Genomic DNA, 27,780 nt, shown 5'->3' on the forward strand with positions numbered 1-27,780 from the left:
ACTTACCTGAACCTTTCCAAACCAAATATCATAACCACATCTTTGCATAATGGTTTCTGAGATAGCTGGACAGGTTTTTGCTTATGTTTGAATACAACTGGATTCCAGGCGGATGAAACCTTTGAGAACTGCACTGATACTAACCAATTTTGCATCATGGTTCCAGAGATCACGGAGCTGGTTATCGTCTATGTTTGGATACAACTGGGTGCCATTTTGAATCTTTCAGGAAACTGCCCCAATGTCAACCATCATTTTCAAAATTGGATTATTATTATTTCGTTTCTTCAAATTCCCAAACAGTGCCGATTATGAGGCTGCTAGCGAGTTCTCCCGGGACGCGGGTGGCGCTGTGGGTAAAAGCCTCAGCACCTAGGGCTTGCCGATCGAAAGGTCGGCGGATCAAATCTCCGCGGCGGGGTGCGCTCCCGTTGCTCGGTCCCAGCGCCTGCCAACCTAGCAGTTTGAAAGCATCCTCGGGTGCAAGTAGATAAATAGGGACCGCTTTCTAGCGGGAAGGTAAACGGTGTTTCCGTGTGCAGCTCTGGCTCGCCAGAGCAGCGATGTCACGCTGGCCACGTGACCCGGAAGTGTCTTCGGACAGCGCTGGCCCCTGGCCTCTTGAGTGAGATGGGCGCACAACCCCAGAGTCTGGCAAGACTGGCCCGTACGGGCAGGGGTACCTTTACCTTACCTTTAGCGAGTTCTAGCTCAGGAGCAGGGAACACATTCTTTGACTGCAGAAGACATCAGGCCCCATCCCTATGACTGCCTGCAGCAGCAAGTGGTGTGAACTGTCTCCACTGGAGAGCCACTGCCAGTCAGAGTGTCAAGGGGAAGGCCGAAGCTCAGCGGTAGAACATTGCTTTGTGTGCAGGAGGTTGCAGGTTCAATCCCTGGTGTCTCCAGATAGAAATGGGGAAAGATTCCTGCCTGAAACCTTGGATTAGTGCACCTCTTTCCTTTTCTCCCACAGTTCAAACATGTCCTGACAGCAAGCTTGTTGCCAAACATAAGGAAGAGATGGCATGCAAAGGAAATACAGACTACAGAGTGGGAGAGACCGAGAGCTGCCTATGAGCTAGAACTTCCAGATGTTGCTGGACTGCAGTCACCATTGGACATGCTGGCTGAGCCCAAGAGTATCTAGAGGGCCACAGGTTCCCCGTCCCTACTCTAGTGCAAAGAAGGGGGGTCAACCTTTTCAAAATCCCCAGAATGCAGACTTGATGAACAGTGGGGCTAATATATTTAACGCACATGATTCCCCCACCAAAGAACCCCAGGAACTGTTAAGGGTGTTGGGAATTATAGCTCTGTGGTGGATAAACCATAGTTCCCAGTGATCTTTTGGGGAAGCCATGTACTTTAAATGCATGGGGCATATGCAGCCCGTGTGTCTGTGATCTCCTCTAGAAAGCAGCTCTGTAGTTAATAATAAGGTAGCAATTGCCTCCTTTTGTGACATAAGTCATTTTGGCTGTGTCCCTTCCCCTCAGTAACAACCTCCCCTGGACATATTTTCATAGGACTTTATTTGAAAGGTAGATTCCAGTAAAAATCCATGCATTTTGTTGTTGTTATGACAGACAGACTGTTGTTTTTATTTGAATTGTTTCCCCCCCCCCCCTTCCTCTTGCTTTATTCACCAGTAAGTAGCACAATCAAGTGGACTTTGCCCCTCTGGAAAAAAAAATGTTCTTGTATTTTTGTCTTTTTTTAATATGAAACCCACTTTTATACAGAAAAAAATTAGAACAGGTGAGGCTTTTCCACTGAAAGGTTTTCTTTCTCATTGCACATTTTAAAACGTACACTTTTCCTCTCAAGTTTTAAATTGTTCATCCTCTCACATTACCACAAAAAAGGAAAAAAAGCCCACCTCCTTACACAATTCTAAGCAGCCCCCCCTCCAAAAAAACTATACACTTTCATTTAAACAAATGAGGGGGGAAAATACTACTTCTTAAAAGGCAGGAAGAAACAGTAAAGAGACAATCACAGTTTCTAACTGTTTTTCAGACATGGCTTTCCCATAAGATTAGCTACTGAAAGACGAGAGTGTAGTAGTCTCTGACAACCCTCTTACCAAGCAATATTTCTATTACCCAAGCACTTAATTGTTTTGAAGTTTTAACATATTGTCTTTGAGAATAAGGCTAAATCAAACTATGCTGTATTCAGGGATCCTTGAATTCTTCATAGGTTGACCCTTAATTCTTCAGTCGGAGAATTTCAAACCAAAATTCTTGACCTGAATTTGATGTCAGCTGGTTTATTAGCCAGACAGTAAGCATGCTTAATCAGAACGAAGTCCTACCGCTTCTCATTGTGCTTACCTTCCTACTAAGTGTGTTTAAGGTGGCAATAGTCTGCGCCACCCTTTCCAAAGTCATTTTGGTTTGGTTATACAATTTGGTTAGAGTTTTATTTTAACATATATATTTTTTATATATTTGCCGAATGTGAGACATTCTGTTCCAGTTTTATTCTCATTCATGGAGAAAGAGAAGTGGAAATCGGGTGGCTGTCTTGTCATTTTTTACGTTTAGTTTTTGATTTCTGCCTTCTCTTCCCCTTCCCCTCCTCCTTCCCCATTAATGGTGAAATATATCCATTTTGTTAACATCTATTTATTGTAACTCTTCCCTGAGTCCATGTTTTAGGGTCGCTATAAAAATAAATAGTGTGGTTCTGATCTGACACCCCTGCCGCCAGTGCTGCCAGGGTAGGCCTTAATTAACCTGGCACTGTAGTTACAGTCTCCCCTTCGGCTCTTGCTGCAGATGCAGGATATGTGAGTCCAACCCCCGAGAAAAGCAGTCAGTAAAACTAGTTTCTGGGAGATTATGTTTTCTAAGGAGATGGAAAGGGGTATACATTATACATTGGGCCACTTGGGATCTTGCGGCACCCGGTCAAAAAAGGAAATCCATCTGGATCGGCAGTGAGGATCTGCAGACCCGTTTCTGCATGCAGAAGGGGAGCAAAGTTGAGCATGGTTCAGGATCAGGATACCAGGATTGTAAAACCGATTGCTTGCCAGTTGGCACAAGTTCCGCTGGGGAAATAGTAATCCCACTGTTGTTTAAAAAAACAAAACCAACCAACGTAAATCAACCAAGTCCTAAGAAACTTCACAATCATTTTGTTCGTCTTCTCATATATATGTGTGGTTTTTTGTTGTTGTTTATATCTATCTATCTATATCTATCTATATATATATTTATAATACATGTAAAAATTCTCCCTAGGATGCTGAATTGGGGGTGGGGGGTAGGTAGGGATGAGCAGAAGTGTAATCCATTTCTATTTTTACTTCTTGTTTCATTTTAAAAGTTCTTCTTCCCAATATCGAAAAGAAGATTATCTATCTATCTATTAAATGGACGAGACAAACAAATAAAGCCAGTAATGACTGGTTAGTTATCATTTCAATGGGCAAGGGGTGCCTGTGTAAATAGCAGGGACCCTCTCCCACCCAGAGACCTCTTCATCTCAGGAAGAGCTATGGCTCAGTGTTAGAGATGGGCTGGAAACTGAAAAAAGACTTCAGCCATACATGTACTAGAAGGAGATTGAAGCAAAGCCTAGTGGATTAGAAATACTTCTAAAAGCCACCAGGGGGCAGTCGGTCCTTTTGGATTTTAAAACACCTTCCCCGCCCTTAAAAAAAAATATTCTGGCACTGTGTTTTGGCACAAACTTTTTTGTCAGCCCTTAATTAAGCTGCAGTGAAGGAGAAGAGAGGGTTCCCTTATACCCGCTGAGGAACAAAACACCCTCTTGATCCACACTGCAGCCCCAAATTTGGCACAGTACGCTGTGGAAGCCATCTTGTAAGAGGCTTACGAGTGGAGGAGCCAGGGTCTTCAAAACATATACACGCACACGGACGTCCCTTTCAGATTCTGAATCTGGCTGCCCATTAGAGATCTTAACAAGTAGGCAAGGAAAACTATCCTCCTTCCTCAAGCACCTCTGAGACACAACAGCATCCCCTCTTCTCCATCCCAATGTGGGGTGGGGAAAAGTAGTCCATCTAGGTTATCCTTGAGGTGCCTGTTTTGAAAGGACAATGGTGTTTGGTTTAAGTGTCTCTTAAGCTGTAGGAATGGCTGATCCCTGTCACTTCATTCATGAAAGCCCCCTGGTGAACATACTCCTCAACTCTTTGCCCTCCCCCAAGGTGTGAGGTGTGAATTTGGGTTCTATTGGCGGGTTAGAAAAAAGGAAAGCAATGCGAGTTCATGGATGGATGAGGGAAGGGAGGGAGGGGAGGAAATGCATGGATGGATTGTTTTCTCGCTTTGCAACTTTCTGACTCTCCCAACCTACTCTCTGAGCTGTGTCTTCTCTTCATCTTTCCTCCTCCCTATGCCCCCTCCTCCCTTAACTCCATCCCTACACTGGCGTTGTCTTCCTGTTGAGTGTGTTGGTGTTGGAGGAGGTGTCTTTGCCCAGGGTGCCAGTCGCCCCTGCTACACCAGGCCCAGTCACTGTGACGGTGACACCAGGGTCCTTGGGGAAGGTGTTGTGCAGCTGCAAGAACCCACCGCCACTGCCAGTTGCGCCCGACGCAGCCGCGCCCGTCGATGCCGTTTCGCTGGCGCCGCCGTAGAGCGAGCTGACGTTGGCTTTGGAAGGGTCCCTTGATAGTGTGTACATGGAGATGTCAGTGGAAGGGAAGCCTTTGAGGCCCACTGGCGAGGTTTCTCGAGACTGCGATGGCTCGGTGGAGCGGGAGCTGGAGCGTGACCGGCGGCGGTATCGGAAACGGTAGCTGGGCAGGCGCAAGATGGCCGACGACGAGGAAGATGGGTTTTTCAGTAGCTCCGTGCGGCTCTTGCAATGGGCTTCCCGGTTCTTCTCAATGTATATGTTGACGGCCAGGACTCCAATCATCTCGGCCAGGATGAAGGAAAGGCCACCAAAATAAAAGGACCAGCCGTAGGAGTAGTAGCTCTTCTTCTCGTCGTCGCGTTTTGTGCCAGGGTCTCCGGCATTGGCTGAGATGTAGACGATGACACCAATGATGTTACTGAGGCCTGAGGAGTTGTGGAAATAAAGAACAGTGAAATGAGGGAGGCTGTGGGGTGGGCAGGTAGAGAAGGCAGATGACTCACTGCATATGGATATGGGTTAGAGAAAGATGAAAGCGGGAGGGAAAATGGTGGCAGTGAATGGATACGTCAGGAGTTGTCAAGGCTCGAACTGGGAGCTCCTGGCTCCGTACACAGCTGCCCTATATGTTGAGACGCTGAGACACTGTAGCTGCACTGCCCTAAATCTGCCTCTGGTAAGATAAGCAGGAAGAGAAAGGAAAGATGAGGGAATGGGTAAGAAGGTTGAGGTAAATAGTTGTGAAGTTGTAGATGCATGCATGAAGTGATAAAGGAAGGGTGATAGATTGGCAGAGAAATAAGCTGTGTACACATATCCAGCTTAAAACACAGGTAGGTTGTTCTTTTCGCCAATTCAAATTGAAACTGGTTTGAGGGGGGGAATGCACTGAAATGCAGCATTTCATAAGAAATGGAAGAATTGATACTGATTGTGGCTTACATCATGTGTATACCTCTTCCCAAAGCAGTGTTGGGAATACCTGGATGCAAAGCAAATGGGAGTGTATACACAGCCATAGACTGGGGGATAAAGTTTTTGGTGGATCTCTGTCTGTCTCTCTCTCTCTCTCTCTCTCTCTCTCTCTCTCTCTCTCTCTCCCCCTCTCTCTCTTTGTGTGTGTGTTGTGTGTGTGAACTGACTGAATAGACACACACATGGAACTACACTAGAGAACCAGAGAGGGATTCTTTACCCCCACTCACCTGCAGCAACAAATAGGATGCCGGCACCTAGGATGATGTTGCGCTTGGACTTGTAGACACGGCTGGCAGCCACGCAGAACCCTCCCAGCAATAGCAAGATTGCACTTAGAATGGGGAAGATGCTTGAGGCTCGTACCACACCTGTGGGAAGGGGAAGGTAGGTTGGAGGAGATTACAATGCAGGAAATAATATATGTCTGAGAGCAGAGCTCTCTCCACAGAGAGAACTAGTCTCTCAGGGCGTGTTCTGAACCAGCTTTCCTCATCCTGACATGCTGGTTTTCTATGCAGACAGGATTTCTTCAGAAAAAATCTAGAGGGAAAGAAGTATTTGATGGTGCAGTCTGTACCTTCACTCTGAAATGGTGGAATCCAGCAAGGTCAACGCTACAAGATTCTGCCGGTAGTTTGTTTTACATAAGTAATGCCTAAATCAACCCACAGCCTCTCTAGAGCCAACTTCATTTACCTGTCTGGTTTTATTGGTTGTAACACAGCATTGATGACTTGTGGCTACTGAGCTATGACACACCCTGTGTGCCTGTGTGTGGGCTGGAGAAGCTGTTGGAAACTGATGTGGGAAATGTTTCCTGTCGAAAGGTTAAAGATGTTGTTCATATTAATTATCTCCCCCACAACACTTTGGAAGGAGAGGTTGAAATTTTTGTAATTCACCTTGGACCAGTGCCTTGCCACAGTAATGGACTGGATGAGAGCCAGTAAACTGAAGCTCAATCCGGAAAAGACAAAGGCACTGTTAGTGGGTGGCTTCCTAGACTGGATGGATGGGAGACCGCCTGACCTTGAGGGGGTTACATTCCCTTTTAAGGAGCAAGTATGTAGCTTTGGGGTGCTCCTGGATCCATTACTGTCATTGCCAGGTGGCATCGGTGGTGTGGAGTGCCTTTGTCTGGTGACCCGATTACGCCCCTGTCTGGACAGTGGTAGACTGACTTCTGTGGCCTACGCTCTGGTAACCTCTAGGTTGGATTACTGCAGTGTTATACAAAGGGCTGCCTCTGAAGGTGGTTTGGAAGCTTCAGCTAGTGCAAAATTCAACAACCAGGTTGCTCACCAGAACAAGACAATTTGAACATATAACGCTGATCTTGGATCGGCTGCACTTGCCGACAGTTTTTGGGTCCATTCTTCAGGACCTCAATACCTGAAGGACCACCTCTCCTCATACCAACATTGACCCGGACTCTGCACCTGTCATCCAAGGCCCTCCTCTATGTCCTCCCTCCCCAAAATGTTTGGAGGGTGGCAACATGAGAAAGGGCCTTTTCTGTGGTGGCTCTCCATCTGTGGAATGCTCTCCCCAGAGAGGCTCGCCTGGCACCACCATTACATGTCTTTAGGCATCAGGCAAAAACATTTATTTTTAACCAGGCATCTGGCCATTAAAAATCTATTTCCTGTTAAGTGGGGTGTGTGTGTTATTATGATTGTTTTATTATTACGCTATGTATTATGTTGTTGTTATTATTATGCTGCATAAATTATGTTCTTAATGTTGTACAGCGCCCTGGGATCTTTGGATAAAGGGTGGTATATAACTTGAATATAAATAATTAGGCTTGAGCCACCTCTTAGAGGTGCACATAGAACACTTGACTGTCCAATCACATTCCCTGAATCCATTCCCCACACTTCTTCCCTCCTGGCGTTCCCTTAGCATGTGGCCATTTTTAATAAATCATCCTGTCCCACAAAGAAAAGCAACAATCAAACCCCACTGGAACCAGACCTTGCATACCTGCCAACATTTCACAAGTGAAAATATAAAGGGCATGCTTGTAACACTCTGATTCTCATAGAAAGATTTACCGCCTCACAACTCTGAGCCCCTTTATTATATGTTGATGAAGGCTCTACTCTACCTCCTGTGTTCTGCATTTATTTTAAAGTCAGAGCTCTTAAACTGCAGCAGGAGAAGGGGCAGGCTGTGCACTACATGGTGCCTTAGTGGTCATGCACAGACATATGTTTGCAGATACTCTAGTTGTTCTTATTTGCCATAGGTCATCCCTGATTTTTTTATTTTTGTACTCTTCCCTCATAAATCACAATCTTTTCTTTCCTTCCGTCCTTTTTCTTTATTTTCCTTTTTGGCCTCTTGGGGATGTCTTGTTGGTTTCTGAGAGTGTGAGAACTGTCAGCCTTTGAAATTCGGCTCTCTTCCTGGAATCTCTAGAGGTTTCATGTCAGAGTGAACAGTGAATACATCTTGTTGCTTTTCAATGCATGTGCATGCATGCAAGGGTATGATGCAATGTACAGCCAGCTGTTCCACACACTGCAGCTGCTGAGGTATATTTTGAAATGTTGGTAACTTATTGTTATGACAATTATTATTATTTTTCATTCAATTCCGTTTCAATTGTTTGTACATCACATACTTTTTAAAAAAATCCCTAGCTTTAACCAAGTGAGCAAGCAGTCTCCCAGCTATTAAATCTGTGTTAAGGGGCAGGCAAGTAAATGATTAAAGTAAGCAAGTCAATGACCAGGGCTTTCAGCGATGTTGTAATGGGAGGGAGGGTGGCTCAGACAGCTATCCTTGGTATGAGAGCTGGGGTGGAATAAGCATGTCCCTATTTTTGTCTGCGAAAATTGTTGGGAGAGTATGTGCTTGCGTGCTAGAGACAAAATGTATCTTACCCCTCACTCAGATATTTAAATGTCATGGGGGCCTCAGGAGGGAGACGAACCTTGATGGACAACAATATTAGTATATTTCACACATACTTTAGGCATCCTCAAAAGCTAGATCAGTCATTTAGGGCCCCACTCAGCAGAATTAGTGGGGAATCCCAAACACAGAAGGGTTTGGCTTACCACATTGGCCTGGTTCACACATAATGCTAAGCTGCAGTCTATTTAACTGTTCTATTAAACCATGGCTTAGCATTAGGTTTAAACTGTGTCACAGTGACTGAACAATGTGGGGGGTTTTGGGCCATGGTTTCACTGGTGGAGGAAGGCGGGTGCGGGAGGTGCGGTGCGCACCGGATGTCAGCCGTGAGGGCGGTTGACCGCCGCGCCAACCCCACCCCACGCTCGCTGTGTGGGCGGTGCCCCTGGACGCTCACCGCGCAGGCGGCTAGCGCCCCCCCCCATGCTCGCCGGGCGGACGGCTAGCCCTGCCCCTGTGCTGCTCTGGGTGCCGGGGCAGCTAGCTTTGCCCCTGCACAGTTTGTAGCCATGGTTTGTGGCTGGTATACAAACCCTTCTTTGTTTTTACTGTGACACTTTTCCATGGTTTGTTTGGCCGCTGCACTCCAGATGCTCACCAAACTACCAGGCCAGGGTAATTGGAAAACAAACCAAATTTGGGGGGAACAAGCCATGGTTTGTATGACCATCTTTGGGACAAATTGTGGATAACTCATGGTTTGTTAAACGAGCCACAGCTTAGTCTTATGTGAACCAGGTCACTGTGAAGTAATACACCTACAGAGAGAGGGAGGGCATAAGTCCAAAATCTAAAATTACCTAACCGCGCCACTGGAATAGGGGCAGCAGTTTAACAGCGATAAGGTCCAGAAAAAAGAAGGTACTGCCTCTGATTAAGAGAGACAGGGAGCAGCATATGATAATTTTTTTCAGAGTAGAAGAGTAGATTTACTTATGCGCAAGTGACTCTATCCTAACTCATGTCAAATCAGAATGGATTTTCAGAGGGACAACCAAGAGAACTCTCTTGCCGCCAGGGCTAATGTCAGTTCCAAAATGTGAACTTCTGTGTCTCAGCTGTTACAGGCATTGGAAAGGAGGAAGGCTAATCTGTCTTGCATTGTTTTTGGTTTAAAGGGGAATGTGAAATGGCTGCTCCTCTTTCCTTTTGAAAAATATCAGGGTATTATTTTAAAATATGTATTATTTATTTATTTTAAATCATCTGTAGGCACAGGCCTGATGGAGCTGTTTAAGCGAAAGGTGAGGACTTCTGAGAAGAAGGAACTGTTTAAGAGCACCTGCCAGAAAAGATTGTCATTCATAAATTCTTGGCTAATCTTTAATTGAAAAGATGAGAGTAAAAAGTAGTAAAACTATTAAGATGACATTGGCTTGCAGATAGAGAAGCGCCTCTGAAATTGCTTTGGTCATGAAGAACACCCATGTTGGGCAACAAGGATTTGCCTTTGAGCACCCAATCCTAGAAATGTACATGGGATATTTGTACCCATCACTGGCCTGAAGGCTCCTTCTCCCCCACCTCCCTCTCACCACTGCAAGAGACTTGCTGTCCAGGTTAGTGTTTAGGGGCGACATTATTCTGGACAAATATCTGCACCAATTTTTGTCATCCCCAAAAGTGTACCATAAGTGTGCTGTTTGAATCAAAGCTTTCATGAACTGAACTAGCCTTGCTAGCTGGCTTTTGGTCAGAGGAGGTGAGATACAGGAGGTCTCTGAATAAGATCTTCCATATGTGTTTTCTTGTTGTTGTTATTATTATTGTTGTGGTGGTGGTAGTTATTAAATTTATTACCTGCCCTTCATCAGCAAGTCCCATGGTGGGTTACAACAATATAGAATTCAGAATTAAAAACAGGTAAAACAGAATACAAGAATAGGATGGGCCTTGAAAACATACACCTCAGGTATCAAAGGCACTATTTGGTGTCAAAGACACAATTTGGATAAGGACCTGAGGTCAGTTTTGTGTCTCCGGCAGTGGCCAATGAGATGCCCCTGGAAATCTCATCTGGATGGAAGCTGTAACCTGCTTTGGGATGGAACTATCCCCCGCCCCCTCGCTGATGACACTGCCCCTGCCTGAAAAATAAAATTCACAGCCTGAGAGTACTCCTAGATCCAGTTGGACGTCTGTCACCAGAAACTCTTTTCACCTGTTTGGCTGGTTTGCAAGCTGTGTCCCTACTGAGAGGAGGTGGATCTGGCCTCAGTTTCCCATGCACTAGTTACATACAGACTGGCCTGTTCCATTGTTCTCTACAGGAGAACAATGCAGCTTGGAATTGGTATAAAACCTAGTTGCCAGGATGCTTGGTAGGAGCAATGCAGCTGAACCATATGCAACTTATACGACCTGAAACGCAGTAGTTTCCAATCAGTGTTCAAGGGTCAGTTTAAAGTCCTGATTAATAGCTTGGTCTCAGAACATTTAGGGCCTTAAAGATTATCTTTATATTTGCCCATATGAACCTGTCTAGGCTTAGATCAGCCAGGGAGACTTTGCTCGCTGGCACACCATTAGCAAAGATTTGATTGGTGGGCACCACGGACAAAGCCTTCTCAGCAGCAGCACCACTGTTGTGGCATTCTCTCTAACAAGCTCCTTCCCTTCCCACTTTTAGACAGTGCTTGAATATGATTGACAGCACTGCGTTTTGCTGGTTTTGAATGCGCCCATGTTTTTCTATTTTTGTGCTCTACTTGATTTCTAATATTGTATGGTATTGTTGTTATAATTATTTTTCTTTGGATATAAGTCACTTTGGAAAGTTGGTTTGGCAAAAGGGGTATAAATTAATTAAATAAAAATAAATAGACAGATAAATAAACAGAAACAAGGAGATAACTATCTATGGCCACAGGCTCCAAGTGCCTGGTAATCCGAGCTGTATTGCTTCTGAATATGGAGGATGCAGTTAGCTGTCATGGTTGATACCATTCCTCCATGAATGTCCAATCCTTTTACATGAATGACCTCCTGAGGGCTAATGTTACTTATATGCAAGCACACAGGCATTTCTCTCTCTCTCTCTCTCTCTCTCTCTCTCTCTCTCTCTCTCTCTCTCTCTCTCATCTCCTTCTGACCAGGCAGTTTGCATTTAAATTTACCTACATATGTGAATCAAGGCAGCACCCCGCCCTTTCCTTTAGAAAGTCTCATGAAAAAATGTAAATGATATTCAGGGCAGGGAGGAATACTTTCTTTTTTGCAGTTGCTTTTGCAAATTCCAGGCAATTAAATCACTGCAGAGCCCTAATTTGGCTGGAGCCTCTACCCCAGAGAGTAGTCAGCGTAGTGATGATTCCAGCCCTGCATTTGGTATTTACCTGGCAGGGGTGGGGTGGGGGATGCAAGAAGCCGCTCAGAAGAACTGATGGGGAATCCTTGGCATTTCTGACACAGCTGCATCTACCCTGCCACTGCCTCTTTATAACTTGTCAGTAATCCCTAGCATGAAGAAACGATGAGCAAACTCCTTCTCTGCAACATGGCAGACTCAAAGGAATCCATAGCACTGAGAAGCAACTCCCTTTTGCAGTGCAGTAACCCCCCCTCCCAGAAACCACAATATTTGATGCACCACCCCCCTTTTGATACGTAGGAGTTGCTGTCCATCTTCAGCTAAATCTTGAGGGCGGCTTCTGGATCTCAGCCCCAGCAACCTCTGACACTGAGATTCAGTGGTATTCAAACTCTGTTTCCCCTGGTAACGGAGAACAGTAGAGACACATTACTGCCGAGGCCAAGGCAGGGGAATGAATAAGCCCCCTATTTATACGTACGTAGGAGGTATTCCGCGCTGTCGTGATCGTAGTCTGTGTCCTCTGGAAAATGGTTGATTTTCACGCACACCCCTCGCTTTAGCCCTAGAGCCGAGGGAGACAGAGATGACCAGCATTCAAAGCAGTTCTGTGAACGTGGCTTGAGCTCAGAGCAGCGTTTTTTGATGCATCTCCTGGTCATTGGCTCCAACCTTGTTGGATTTTCCGTGACACACAATGTTCCCTACCAAATCCCAAGCTCTTACAAAATCTCAGCGCAGTCTGCCAAGCCCCATTTCTCAAGGCAGGCCCGGCCACTATAAAGCGCTACCTCATAGGAACATAAGAAACTGCCTTCTACTGAGTCAGGCAACAAATCCATCTAGCTCGGTATTGTATATGTTGGTCAGGGTTTCAGACCAAAGTTTTTCTTAGTCCTATTTGGAGATGCCAGGAATTGAACCCAGGACTTTCTGAGTGTAAGGCCGATGCACCACTGAGATATTGCCCTTCCCAAGAAGCCACCTAGAGCACCTAGGAGCACTGGGGACCTTTTTCAGGTCTAGAGTGGTAGGTTACCATAGTCACCAACATTGCTCTGGTAGTCCCCCAATAAGCTGAGTTACGACTGGCTAGTTGTAAGACCTATACCAGGCTTCCTCAACCTCGGCCGTCCAGATGTTTTGGCCTACAACTCCCATGATCCCTAGCTAGCAGTGGTCAGGGATCATGGGAATCGTGGTCTCAAAACATCTGGAGGGCCGAGGTTGAGGAAGCCTGACCTATATGGTGGTTGCCAGCTCATTCGGGAAAGGTGTCTAAACTTTAAGGCACAGTGCGAGTCTCCACTTCATTCTCGAGATGTGGTGATGGTCAGTGTCTTGGGTGGATTTAAGAAGGGATGCATACTTTCACAGGTGACAGTTCTATCAATGGCTATCCAGCCACAATGACTAAATAAAATAGTCATATTTATGTGTGCCATTCACTAAAGGTAGGGAGGGTTATTATCTTTGCTTTTGGGCTTTTCTGAGCTGTCTGCTTGGTTGCTATGGGAAGCAGGATGCTGGATTAAATGGTTCTGTGGTCCATCAGGACCCTTCTGGTGTCAGCCTTCACCAGACCTGGTGGTCTCCATATGTTTTGGGCCATTGTCCCTGCCTGTTCTCCTTTCTACACCAGGCCTTGTTGTCCTGTGCTGCTGAGGCAGTCAGTCAAATAGAAGCAGGCCTATCACTATGATATCACATTTAAATGGCCCTGAATTTAGTGCTATGTTTCTCTTAACAATCTCACAGTGCCCATTCCCCATGGAAAAGGCAAAGGCAGGCAGCATGGTTGCACCAGCAGGAGTTTGGATATTTGTCTCTTTTTAATTTAATTTTTAAAATTCTTGTGCTTTAGTGCAAAAAAAGAAAAGCAAAAAAGGAACGAACATTAAAAAAAAACAACCCAGAAAAAGGTGAATGACAGCCTGTTTAAAAAGTAATGAGGGAAGAAAGGCACTGCATTGCAAGTCGGGATAAAATAAAAAAATCAATTTTGTTTCTGTTTTGCCGAGAAACTACCCAGTGAACCAAAAGACAATTACTCTTTGAAATGTACATTTCTCTGAATTTTGGAATGCTGTTCCACATAATATGCACAAAAAGCATATATAGCAAACAAAAAAATCATTATATTAAGGGGAAATAGCTTGTACAAATATGTGTATTAGACAAAAATGCATAAAAAATAAGTATTTTAGGAGAAATGTGCAAAATGAAGCTGACAATTTTTTCCCCTGAGGACTAAAAATATATTCAGGTTGATGCAGAAACTGAATTTAAGACTGTAAAAATGAGAAACACGGAGAACCCAAATTGGACAGTTTCATCCATCCTTAGCTGCTGGCCATGTAATGATGGAAGCGTAGGAAGCCAATGCAGGCAAAAATCTTGCTAATGAGCAGCTTGATGAGGAAAAGGACGGGGGCTGAAATTAGTCTCCCTCTCTGGAGCTGATAATCTGCATCATTCCAACCTTTCTGAAAAGTCTCTGGAATTCAGGTACGAGTGGTAGGTAGTGACAGTGTAATGAAGGAATGCAGAGGCAAGTCATGCAGAGCTGAGGGGCTTCACCAACTCTGTCATCATGTGCATCACAGATTGTAGGCCATGCCAGGTGGGTCCCAAGTGGATCTGGTGAGCTGGAAGGGACCCTGAGGATAATCTAGTCCAGGCATAGGCAAACTCGGCCCTCCAGATATTTTAGGACTACAACTCCCATCATCCTTGACCACTGGTCCTGTTAGGTAGGGATGATGGGAGCTGTAGTCCCAAAACATCTGGAGGGCTGAGTTTGACTATGCCTGATCTATGCCTGCATATTCCATGCAGGAATATGCAGTTATCCCATATTGAACCTGCAACCTCAGTATATCAACACCATGCTCTAATCCACTGAGCTATCAGTGATTCTGTTTAGGGTCAGAGATATCACCACAAGCCGTGACTCTATAAAACCAGAGCACCAACAAGGGATTTCCTCTCAGTACGAACAGGGCTTCAGAGGCTTATTTAGGGCCACAGCAGGAGAGGGAAACAGCTAGTGTGGAAGGACCCTAATTTTGCTCCGTGGGGTGTAGCAGCATGAGCAGGAGGAAGAGCGCAAGGGGCGCAAGCACCTGCAGACCTCTGAGCGTTTAAAGGCTTTCTTTTTCTTGGCGAGAACCTGGGATCTTTGTGTGGGCAACATGGCAGCCTGTTTACTGTTATGTGGGTAGAGTGAGGAATTCTAGAGCAAGGAGAGAGCTTCATAACAGCAACAATATGTACTTGATTGCTGTTGGTGTTATGCCCATTGTGACAGGCAGGATTGTGGTGGGTTTATAGACTGCAAGGGCCACATGGGGGAGGAGAAATGGGGCAGTGTTTTGCCCTCACTGCAGCTGTATCTCCAAGGACAGTGTTTAGGTTTTCTTTTGTAAGATTGCATGTTTTCCCAGTTACATCGGAGAAAGCAAAGGGGCACACTCCGGATTAGGGACTAACCCTGCTCCCTGTCCCTGGTGACCCCACCCATTAAGAATCAAGCCTACTCCTCGCTCCATTGCTCCATTGCTCCATTGTGTATTCTGTTCCTTGGGCACAAGTGTGGCTGAATGGTGGGACAATGGGATGCAATGTTGGCGACTGGCTTTTAGAATATATCTATATAGACAGATTCTTTCATTGCTGTTCCAGCTGCCTTCCTCTCATCCTGTCTCATCAACTGAATCTCTCAGTCAACAGCTGCTAGGCCATACTATCGGATATTGGGTTGCTGCCAAGCTTGCAGCTTAAGTTTGGAATTGTCATCCTTTGTCTCAATTGTGTTTTACAGAGAATCCAGATATTATTGCCAGCTTGTTGCATTCCGGTGTTTTCTTCATTTATGCAATAAAACTGCTGCGTCAGCCTGTCTGGTGTGGAGCAGGAAACCATTAAACTTTTCTGAGCTACTGTGCCTTTAGTTAGAAGCCTCTGTCTTGTGGCTTCTGCCTCTTAATTGCTTCCCATTCAGCATGGCTGGTGAATTGCCCTGTAATTAGCCAGATTCTATTCCCTGTAAATGCCGGGGGAGGGGGGGTTGATTACTGGTATCCTCTCATATTTTCTTCCTCTTTTCTTATTGTGAAATAACTTTATTTTACAATACGGAAGACAAAATAATGAGGGAAATTAGTAATCAAACCCTCCCACCCCACAGGGTAGGAACTCACTAATTAAGAGCAATTAAGAGGATTCATAGTTAATACTGCTGACACATTACATAGGAAGCAATTAGAGGTAGAAGCTGCAAGGAGAATTATAGAATCGTAGAAGAGTTGGAAGGTACCCTTAGGGTTATCTAGTCCAACCCCCTGCGATGCAGGAAGCTTCCAAGTAAAGTTGCAGGGGGTGTCTGCTGAATCAAGCTTACATAACATTTTGCAACAATCTTAGCCATGAGCAGAACCACCACCTGAATTTTCTTTCATGCTAAGTGGGGGGAAAGCAGTGTCTCAGCAGTACTAAACCGCTCTTGTGTGTAGATGCCCTTCATTTTTAATCATTACTGAACTACAAAGATTTATGCCTTAGGATCTAGGCACAATACTTTTCTCCCGAGTTCTTTCCACTAGTTTCATTTCCTCTTCTTCCAGCCTTTTCTCAGGCTAGATGAATCGTACACTAAGGGCTTCTCCCTTGTCGCATCTTTGTTATTATTTGCTCCAGCTTGGTGGACTGTCCTACAATTCTCCTGTCTCCCTCTCCTTATTTTCCAGTGTTTCCCCCCTAAACTTGCTTTGCAGAGAGGGTGTTAAGGTTCCTGGCCAGTGGCCACCCCTGAAACCTATCCCAGAACTTCATTGAATGGATTAACAACGTTTGGACTGCGCCCCTCACCTTCTAAGCAGCATATCCTCCAGAGGCCTGAATGGGTAAGCCCTCCAGGATCTTTCTTGTCCTTCTGGGGGGTTTCCTCAGTAGATATGTTGGTGGTATTGCAGATGAAGGCACGGGCATACAGCCAGTAATCTGTGCCAATGGCGATGATCATGAGGCCAAAGGCTGCAAAGGCCCCCACAGTGGTGAGCAGAATCTGGACACCTTTCTCACACCAGACCATCCTCTCCTCATTCCAGCGTTTAAGTGACTCCAGCTTGGCGGCAAGAAAGAAAACTGGGAGTGGTGAAGAAAAATAGTGGCGGTGATGCTTTCAAGGAAGCAGGTGATGAGTGCCTTGTCTATTGTGGTCGCCTTCCTCTTCCAGTGGGCAGAATCTAAAAGCACAAGAGCTTTTGGAAAATGGCACCAGGGGAATATTGTCTTTCACCAAGTTCAGTGTGTAGAAGAAACCGGGATATAATATGGGCTGGGAAGGTTGTCCTACAACTGTTGCAAAACCCTAGGGAACCCTGTGAAGAACACAATCAGAGCTCCTTCTGAATTGCTTCTGACTATTAGATTCTCTTGGAAGTGCTCTCTTCAGATATTCTGTAGAATATCTAGTTGGACTTCAATATAAGTTTCCAGAGAAGGTGCGATAATTTTTGGAGAATAGCTGGGAATTTTATGGGTGGTTTCTGAGGAAATTCTGGAGATCTGTCAGACAAGTTCCCTCTGGAGGCCACAGTCAGAAGATGAAGGCTTGGGTAGCAGTTGGAAATAGCCAGGGGAGGATAACTGAAGAGTTTCTGGGTCACTGTTGTGCAAATCCTGAAGAGCAAGTAGAAAAACCTCTGGGAGGCTTCATCTGGATTGTATCTAGATGCCTATTGGTGGAGTACTGGAAGGCTACTATGGAATATCTAGGTACCTACTGGAGATTTTCTGCAAGCTTGCAAGAGCCTTTCTGGAGGTGTAATAAATTACAACTGGAGAGCTACTAGAGATTTCTGGGGGGAAATCTGGATTGCCTCTAGCAGCTGCTGCTGCTGCTTCTTCTTCTTCTTCTTCTTCTTCTTCTTCTTCTTCTTCTTCTTCTTCTTCTTCTTCTTCTTGGACTTTCAAATATATTTTGTGGTAAAATTCTGTTTCTTCTTAATATGCAGCTTCAGCAAGTTTCAGGGAAGCCTATAAATGTTTCCTGTTTCTTTATGCCAAGTTTACTTGACTTCCTTTTTTTAAATGTGCTTGTCCTCTGTTTCTTCCTTTCGGGTTTCTCTGAGTTTGGGAGACTTTGAGTTTCAGCTTCTGCTCTTCAGTTTGAGGCACACGTCGGTTTATGTGGATCGCTTGATCTCTCTGACTCAACTTGACATGGAGCCAACTAGCTGTGTGACTAAATGATTTCTGGGCAAAGGGGAGGAAATGGAGAGAGAGAGAGAGAGAGAGAGAGAGAGAAGGAATTGAGTAAAGACATGCAGAGGGGGAACGTTTTTAGCCCAATCCCTGATATCTTGATGTTCATTGCAGGTATTCTGGTCCTCAGATAAACTATTTATTTATTTATTTTATAAATTATTATTCATTAAATAAATCAATAGTTCATCTAGTGATCTGCACTCCTATCCTTATCGCTAGTGGACTTGGTGGTTTACAATAACAAAACCAGCAACAACTGCAGAAGCAGGAGAAATTGAGTGTAAAAATAATGTAGGCACCTGTAAACAGTAAAAGGCAATGAAAAGGGCCTCAGCCATTAGTCAAAGCTATTAAAGGCATTTGATAACAAGACATTGTTAATTTAAACAACACAGTTTAAAAGTATATACAGTAGTTTGATGAGGTGGTGCTTAAAATGATTCAAAACCGAATTTCCCAGCTTTGTGTCCTTCTTTCACAAACATGTACTTTCCCTCAGCACCATAGGCTAGTTGCCCTCTGAAGGGTTCTTCTCAGACTTGTATTTTACTTTCTTTCAAGATTAAAATAGCTTTGCGGTCATCCAGGGGTGGAGGAAGGGGGGCGTTGGGGGCGGTCCGCCCTGGGTGTCACCACTGAGGGGGGTGACAAAATGCTGGGCGGCACTCACCGCGGGGCCTGCAGTGTGCCTGAGCCACCCGTCTCTCCTGGGAGTGACGCAGTGACTTCAGTGCCCGCAGGCTCCATACTGCCCCACACGGTCCTCCCGCTGCCTCCCCCTCAGCTGTAGGGTGGCTGAGTGGGAGGAGGCAGGCAGACTCCTTGGAGGCCTCGCGGAGCGTCCTACCCAAGCTCACCCTACCTCATGTGCGGCTGGCCCCACCCCTGGGTGTGCAGGGCATGCGCGCTGCCCCAGGTGCCCAATCGGCTTGCTCCACCGCTGCAGTCATCCCCATAATCAGGATTTTTCTGTGCCTCGTATAGAATCTTCTGTGAAAGGAAGATGGACTTACAGTCCCTATCACCCTGGCTGCGTAGACACATGCATGTAAAGCACACACACACCAAGAATAGTGTGAACTGCAAGTTACCCCTCACAGAGCTATAATTCCCAGCACCCTCAAGAAAGTACAGTTCCTAGGATTGTATGCAGATGGGGGCATGTGCTTTAACTGTGTGGTATATTCGCAGCCCATATCTAATTTGGCCCACAGAGAGCAGGTGTAGAGGCAAACTTCCTTCTGGGTGGTTCCATATCTCAGAGGTGGATTTAGGGGAGCGTGATCAGTTCGCCTGCGCTTGGTGCCAGGCCAAGAGGTGGCCGCAGGGTCCCCCGCGACAGTAACTTACAACAGAAGGCAAGAGGCTGGGGAGGCACTGAATTTTGGCGTTGCACAAGACGTTGCTGAAATTTGAAAGCCCAAACTCCGCCACAGGATTTCTAATTGCAAATTGGCGTGTGTGTGTGTCACATGAATAACTGCTTCCCTCATACTGCATATACATCTGTTTGTGGGAAACATGCCCACAGCCACACTGATTTTTATGGGGATATATGCAGATTCGTTTGAGAGATGGTTTAAACATGCAAACTCCTTTTCAGGCTTTAAGCCAAGAAACATAAAGCAACACTAAAAGGGTGCTTCTCTGTCTAGCATGTGCATAATGAATATCCTTCACCACTGAATATGCAGGACTACCAATTAGAGTCCTTTCTATCAATTGCAGGTTGGCCAATTGCAAGGGAACATAATTATATTTTTCCAGCTATACCCAAGCCACTATTTGTCAATGGAATAAAACGAAAAAATATATAACACATCAGGTGGGACCATTTATTTCTTCACTTGCTGGGTGACCAGACACAAGAGACTGCCTCTGATCATGTGCCGAATTCGCAACCATTGAATTGTCATAGCAAGCCCCTATGAATCAGAAGGGGCAGGGATTGGATTTCAGAGAAGAGGTCTGTGGCTTCTGCAGAAATTTAAGCTTATTTTAACTTTAAGTACTTAGTACATGTCTACACCACAGGTGTGAACTGGTTTCACAGTCATTCCCTTTCTGCAAGCCTGGATCTTAGGAGTCTGTGAGATCTCAAACAGAATACTCTGCCAGGTCGCCAAACTAAAATTCCCAGGATCCTTTGGGGGAAGCCATGAATGTTAAGCAGGTATAGAGCTAATATAAATTTGAAGTGGACCCATATCCTTGTTAGTTTTGTGTGAAGATTGCTGTTCCACTGTGCCTCATCAACACATTGCACCCTTCGAGACTATTGCTGTTTTCGAGAGGGATTCAGTCAACATACTGACCAATTCAGGTTGCAGCATGAAAGATGACTTGGTGCTCCTGTGAAACAAACCTGCTTCCCCCAAAACCACTTTCTTTTGCAATAAAGAAAATGTCTGCACTGGAAAGTGTGGGATAACATTTGCTTGATGCAATGACATCTAACCTCTATGCAGACAAACCAGAATGAATGCTCAATAAATAGCAAATGTCATCTGACGTCCCCATCAACTTTGTGCAAATAGATCAAGGTGTGTGCTCAATAAATAGATTGTCTAGAAGCGACTATTGTGTGAGGATACACCGTGCAGGTTTTAAACAAAACTTGGCTTATTTTCTTAATTCCTTTACAGCAGAGCACCCAGACTTTCTCTTTCATCTTTCCTTCTTTCTTCAGTTTATTCCCACACCCGCCTCCACACCCTCAGTATCCTGGAAGGCCCAGTTAACCAAGTTTAAGGGGATGACTAAAAAGCAGTTATTGGCAAGAACTTGGGCACTTGGTGGTAAGTGATCATTTGGCTCCACCTGTAATGATACAGAAGGTATCGGCAAATTTGCAAATAGGCCACACATTTATGAAGCTGAAGTACTAAACAGATGAGATCTAAGGTCTTGCAAGCCAACTGTACAGAAGTGGCCTAAGGCTACACACCTTAGGCATATTCTTCTCCTACAAAGAATCCTGGGAACTATAATTTGCTAAGGGTGCTAGGGATTGTAGCTCTGTGAGGTTCCCAGAATTATTTTTTTTTGGGGGGGAAGCATGTGCTTTAACTTTATGGAATTCAGAATTTACCAAAAGAGAAGAGTCATCCCAAGCATAGAATATGAGGCATCTTGTTTTAGCTTTTGCACAGATTTAGTAACGTTGCCAACCAAACAGAAAAGGGGAAAGCAATATATTCCACCATTGTATACCTTGCAGTTCTTACTTTGGGTTCTTCCTCGGACAAGCCCAGATCTCCAGCCTTGCCAACCACTGTGGAGTTTTGCCCAGACCCATCAAAATTTCACAAGTAGCAATGGGAACACATTTAAATCTGAAATGCCTTGAGCAGTGCTATTTTTCCAGGGGGGTGAGTACGCAGGGATATGCATACCCCTAAACATTTTGTGAATCTAAGTTTGGCCTCATTGAGGGGCAGTATTTCAATATGAGTAGGAAAATGAGAAGACACCTAAATATATATTTTTTTAGGAAAAAAAGCCCTGGCCTTGTGTATATTTTAATGGGAGACAGAAAAGTGAAGAGAGAGCCTTCCCCCCCCCCCCCAGGATGTGTACACATCATACCTTATCAGTATTGTTATATATTTATTTATACCCCAACTTTCCCCCTCAAGGTGGCTTAGAGATAAAATAAAAGCAGCTAAAAACATGGGGTTTTAAAAAAAAAATTATATTTGCACACCATCCGTATCTCTGAGCAGTGTGAGATTCCAGGGGTTCCAAGTGCTTACCCAGGGTTCAAACTTCTCGGAGTGAGGGACAGCAGAGACTGCAGTGTCTTTAGGATATGTTATTTCGTTATCCTACTACAGAACTACAATTCCCAGCACCCACTGCAAACTACAGTTCCTAGGGTTCTTTTGTGAGGGTGGGAATGAGTTTTGTATATGATTTAAAGGTATGCTGTATATACAATGTCAGACAAATGCTGAGTTTAGCCAACCTAGTTTTTCATTTGAATTACACATGTGCAAGATTCAAGCACCAAAATACAGTGTAACTTATCAAAACAGCGCCCAGGTGTGTTTTTCTTTGCTTTGCTGTTTTTGGCCTCCTATAAATACTAATTTTGGCTGGCAGAGACTATTAATATTGGGGTCATCTTGTACCTGGTTTGACAGCCTTATTGATTTGCTGGGTACTCCTTTCCATTGCAGAGAATCCTGGATTCTTATTCTCCAGATTTCTCACGTCTACATCTCTTTATCACGCCCTGTCTCTCACCCAGTCCAAAATATTCCGCCCCCATCCCAGACATTCAGAAGACTGCAAGATATAGTTCCCAAGTAAAGATGGATGATAAAACAGCACCAGGGAAACAGACTGATTGGGAATGTGAGCTTCAGTGTTCTCTACCCCAGTAGCAGTCGGGTGTACATGGTTAGAAATTAACTACTGTACAGTAGAATAAAAGGGGCGCGGGTGGCGCTGTGGGTTAAACCACAGAGCCTAGGACTTGCCGATCGGAAGGTCGGTGGTTCGAATCCCCGCGACAGGGTGAGCTTCCGTTGCTCGGTCCCTGCTCCTGCCAACCTAGCAGTTTGAAAGCACGTCAAAGTGCAAGTAGATAAATAGGTACCGCTCCGGCGGGAAGGTAAACGGCGTTTCCGTGTGCTGCTCTGGTTCGCCAGAAGCTGGCCACATGACCCACAAGTTATACGCCGGCTCTCTCGGCCAATAAAGTGAGATGAGTGCCGCAACCCCAGAGTCGGTCACGACTGGACCTAATGGTCAGGGGTCCCTTTACCTTTACTTACAGTAGAATAAGAATAATAAAAGAGAATAATAAACAGACAAACAAACAAACAACAACAACAACAATAAACTGGTTATACAATCCTACGCATGTCTGCCTAGAAGTAAGCCCCATTGAATTCACTGGGACATGATGCTTCCAGACAACCTGTTTATTGAGCATTCATCCCGATTTGTCCGCAGGGAGACAGAAGATGTTGGCTACTTAATGAGCATTCATTCAGATTTATTTGGGGGGGGGGGGATGGAGTTGGATGACGAGTCAAAGCAAAGGTTATCTCACCTTTTGCACTGTGTTTCCCGATCACCTTCCTTATTGCAAAAAGCCCGATCTTTGGGGAAGGGGCTTTGTTGCACAAGATCTCGCAACCAGCAAGAATTGTGCTACCTGGATTTGCCGGTACATGGTTGAATCCCACCTGGAAATAAGGATAAGTCTGGAAGCGCCTTTATTTTCAAGTAAGTGAAATTGGATCCTGGTCTTATATAAGAACCTAAGGTGGGCCTGCTGAATCAGGAAAGTGGCTCATCTTGTCCAGCATCCTGTTCTCACAGCGGCTGACCAGATGGGAAACCTGCAAGCTGGACTCAAGCGTAACCACCACCCTGCCTACCTGTGATTCCTAGCAACTGGTATTCAGAGGTCGCAGGCCTCTGGCAGAGGTGATGGGACATGGCTGTTGGAGCTTGAAAGCCTCTTTTGCTCTCTGTGCCTTTCCTAAAAATTCTGGAAGCCTTGACTGCCTCCACTAGCCAATATTTTCTGAAAACTACACCAAACTCGCTACAGCCCTGATGGAGAGAACCCAGACGTCCTCCTGACTCGAAGGACCTTTCCTGCTGTTTGAGTCTATGGTTCTCTGCTGCACAACTGCTGAATCCAAAGAGTGGTAGCTTATAGCCCCCAAGCCAGCAGTGCCTATTCTCTTGCTAGAGTGCCCTTGATGGGTGGGAAGCAATCTATCCTAACAGTATCCATGGATACCATTTATAAAATATTGGTGAGAGCTTTAACTCCACCCCCCCCCCCCACCTTGAGGCCTAGAGAATAGTGGAGATGCAGATAAGATAGGCAATGCCATCTTCAGTGACCTTGGAGCCAAATTTGTAAAATAAGGAGTGTGCTTTACCATGGTAGATAACTGAAACATGGAAAAGCTTCAGGAATGGTCTGGTTAATTTTTCACAGCTATGATAGCTGGCTGGGTAAATAGATCTTTTCTTTTTTCTTTCCTTTTCCAGATTGTGCTGAATATTGATACCTGCACTGTTTCTGGTGAGTTTTTACTTTATAACTAGTGTGTTCAAGATGCTTTTTCTTTGCCATCTTTTGTCTCACTTGCCTGATAGCATCTGCTTGACACTATATGACCTGACCGATATGGTCAAACCCATCTGAATTTCCGTTTTTTGGGGGGTGGGGGGTGGGGAGTTGCTTTTGTTCAGTTCTTTCAGCTGTCTCATCATGCGACTCATTCAGCCATTTTGTTTGCTAGGTAAGAACTTTGCTTGGGAAATAAAGCAAAATAAATAAAGAAAAATTTACATCTGGTTTAGAGAGCCTTGGACGCAGGAGGAATTTGATGGGCAGATGGCTCATTTGGGGATGAATGAATGAATGAATGAATGAGTATATGTCTGGGTGTAGGTAGTTAGGTGAATGAATAGATGGAGGAGGGAAAGTGAGGTAGGTCGACTGGCTGGTGAGGGTTTATGAATGGATGGAGTGTAGGTTTTGGAATGGCTGGATAGACACAGGGAGATGAATGGATACTACCAGGAGAGACACTAGGGGTGCTAATGGAAAGAGGGGTAGAATGTTTTAATTCATAGGATGTTATGTTTAAAGATCAACTGGTTAACTAGTAGATGGGTTGGTAGAATATGTTTATGGTGAAAGATGGTTGAGTTAAGAGTTTGAACAAGATAGAGAAAGACTTGACCTTATTATCCTAATAGGAGCCTAAGTAACATCCATCAGTTTTCTGTATCCTTTTCATTGATGGAGGTTTCTCTTGTACCATCTGCCCAGCCATCAATAATAATAATAATAATAATAATAATAATAGCAGTAGTATGGTAATATATAATCTGCTTTACTTGGGCTGCTTACAATGGCCCCATATCCCCATATAATAGAGCGGAATCATAGTAAAGCACAATATCGGAGTAAAACAAATACTGTAACTACAACGGGAATTGAGAAACTGAACAAGGGTTTCAAAACAACCACCCCCAAGACCTCTGATAAGCAAATGCAACGCACTTCTCCTTATTCAAGGTGATGCTCTAAACGCCTTTCTCAGTCAAAAGGTCTTGTACATGACCTCCCCCCCCCCCCAGCTCTTCTCTGTTTCTTCCTGCCCAGAGTCAACTGTATCAGCAGGTTCAAAATCTCTAGTCAAAAGCCACTTCCAACTGCCACTTTGAAGACTATGCAAGCTCAGAAATGCTGAGGACTGAGACCCATATTATGCAGCTGGTTCTGAATCCAAGGCCCTCTAGACTGGACAATCAAGCACCCAGATAGACTCTAGAAGTACTGGTAGGTAGGTTTCTTTACCTGCTAGGTGCAGCTCCCCTCTCACATAGGACCCCAGAGACTCCCCCCCACCCCCGCCATCTTAACCTAATGTAAATCTGTATAACCCTTTCTTTCCAAGAGAAGCCAGGAGTTCTGCCTTTCAGCATTGGAACACTCCCTGTTGTAAGCCACAGGACTTGACTTCCTTTATGCAGAACCCAGGAGTCCCAGGAAGCAAAGCCAGGAAGGGCTCCCCACATCCCACTATCAAAACCCCTCTCCTTCTTTAACAGGGACTTTGATGCTTTGCATTTTCGGAGGTTGTCCCCCCCCCCCCAAATATTCTGGTGATTCTTCTAACAAGAAAATATCTCTTGTCAGTGGCAAATGGCCAGATGGGAGATGGATCTGAACCCTGGAAAGCCAAATTGGCATTTTGTTGGGGTGTGCGTAGCCCCCCCCCTTTTGCAGAATAAGGCCTTAACCTTTCCAGCCAAACTCTTGGAAAGGTGGTCTGCGGTGATGATACCTCCCCCCCCCCCCATCTTCTTATTAAAGGCATGGCTGATTCGAAGCCTCAATGCAAAATGCCGGGAAGAGCTGGCACCTGAGTGGCAGCACCGTGCACAGTTCAACCTAACACTGACATGGGCATCTCTTCCTTTGCTTGATTTCCTCCAAGCCCTCCCTACTGAATTCTCCATTCATTCAACAGCTGCTCCCAATCGGCAGTTCTTTTCAGTAAGGCCAAAAAAACCCAGCATCGCTGGAAATTTCAACCAGCCTCCCCTCGTCCGCCCCCCCTCCCCAGTATTCTCAAGCCATGCTGCCATTCCCAACGTGTGTATGTTTTTTTCCTTGTCTCCCAAAACAGGGGGAAGGGGGGAAGTGTAAGAAAATAAAAGAGGGGGGAAATGCAATGCAAAAACCTGGCTGGTATACAATTCAAACCCACCTTCAATGTCTTGTTTCCCCCTCTTCCACATGCAAGCCTGTGTGTGCAAGCAGTAAACGTGGAGGGAAATTCACCAAAAGAAAGAAATCCACAGGAGAGGGACACCAAAGTATGGTGCCAAGGGAAATTTATTCCAGCAGATCTGTTGCATATATGCTTTAGCAAAGGCAGTCCGGAGGTGGACATCACCTGAAGCGAAGAGGGAAAAGGCAGTGCCTGGGAGGACCAGAAATTCATTCTAGCAACTGGGGAGTTGTGGATTTATTCCTTGGTGCATGAGAGAGAATCATGACATAGTTGTAAAATCCTTCTCTTGTAAATCACAGGCATATTCCACCACCACCACCCCCAGCTACTGAATGTCTTGCACATATATCTTTTGCAGAACAAGGGGGGGAATATTGATAGAGACAGACAGACAGACAAGGGAGAGAGAGAGAGAGAGAGAGAGAGAGAGAGAGAGAAAGAGAGAGAGAGAGCTAGCAGGCTTACCTTGCAAAAAAAGGGGGGGTCTGTTTTCCAAAGGTGTCACACGCTGGGGGTGGTGAGAGACAGCTTCTCTTTTTGTCCCCCCACCTAGCAGTGGGTTGTTGGTGGCACCAACCAGAGAAGATTCTGCGAAATGGCGTTTTATATCGAGGGGTATTTTGCTGTATAGGAGAGAGATGCTAGCATGCTGTTATTATGTCATTGGGAGAAACCATTGGACGAAGGAAAAAAAGAAGCAGCAAGCGAAAGAGGCTGGTTAAAGGAACGGAGAGGCATATGGGGTTGGGATGTGTGTATGTAGGGGAGGGGAGGATGGGGGGGGCTGTGTGATGCCAGAGCGTTGTTAGGCATTGTGTGTGTGTGTGTGTTTCTGCATTGGGCCGCCACGCATACCAGAATGGATTGCTTACTGTGTGTTGTGTGGATGGATCACTTGAGCATTGTTGTGAGCTGCAGTGTTTGTGTGTGTGTGATGAGCAAACAGTGGGGCTTGGGGTGGTGTCACACAAGTGTTGTTGTGAGCGTTGTTGTTGTTGTTGTTGTGCATATGCATCCTTCTTTTCTGTGCTGCAACCCCTCCCTACACAGTATATTTGGAGCTATAACGTGACAAGACATGATCTTCTTGCTTACATGTTCCTATGTATGTTCTCCAATGGTTATATACCCTAAAGTGTTGCATTTGTAACATTGCATTGTGTGTCGGGTGAAGTATACAAATAAATATTGGTGGGGGGGGTATGTCTTTCTGAGTTTTCTTAGACAAGTCTCCATTGGCTGCCGTTACATTACAACTGGTCATATTGGATTGTACTGGCTCGGATGCAACATCCAGAATGGGTACATCATTGTTGTATGTTGTGCATCACTTTCATCTGGATAATGCATGATGCGCTGGTTGTGTGCCACTGCATGTTGGTTGCACTT

The 27,780-nt window shown here is 45.2% G+C and overlaps 1 protein-coding gene and 1 long non-coding RNA gene across 3 annotated transcripts in view; one reads left to right on the forward strand and one right to left on the reverse strand.

The window, feature by feature from the left end:
• Positions 1–27,780, forward strand: part of LOC310829427 — a 76,401-nt gene that overhangs the window by 35,130 nt on the left and 13,491 nt on the right. For both annotated transcript variants that reach the window (XR_014557260.1, XR_014557261.1), the window contains exon 3: positions 24,128–24,161. This is a non-coding gene — a long non-coding RNA (uncharacterized lncRNA). The remainder of the gene's footprint in view (positions 1–24,127; positions 24,162–27,780) is intronic.
• CACNG8 (calcium voltage-gated channel auxiliary subunit gamma 8) lies at positions 1,517–27,362 on the reverse strand. The gene is made up of 5 exons (XM_083707825.1): positions 26,857–27,362; positions 16,706–18,094; positions 12,318–12,401; positions 5,829–5,969; positions 1,517–5,048 (listed from the first exon to the last, which is right to left on the reverse strand). Exons 2-5 carry the CDS (start codon positions 16,926–16,928, stop codon positions 4,405–4,407), a joined length of 1,092 nt encoding a protein of 363 aa, XP_083563951.1. The 5' UTR covers positions 16,929–18,094; positions 26,857–27,362; the 3' UTR covers positions 1,517–4,404.

Source organism: Podarcis gaigeae (assembly GCF_964106915.1).
Source record: "Podarcis gaigeae genome assembly, chromosome: 13".
NCBI classification, from domain to species: domain Eukaryota; kingdom Metazoa; phylum Chordata; class Lepidosauria; order Squamata; family Lacertidae; genus Podarcis; species Podarcis gaigeae.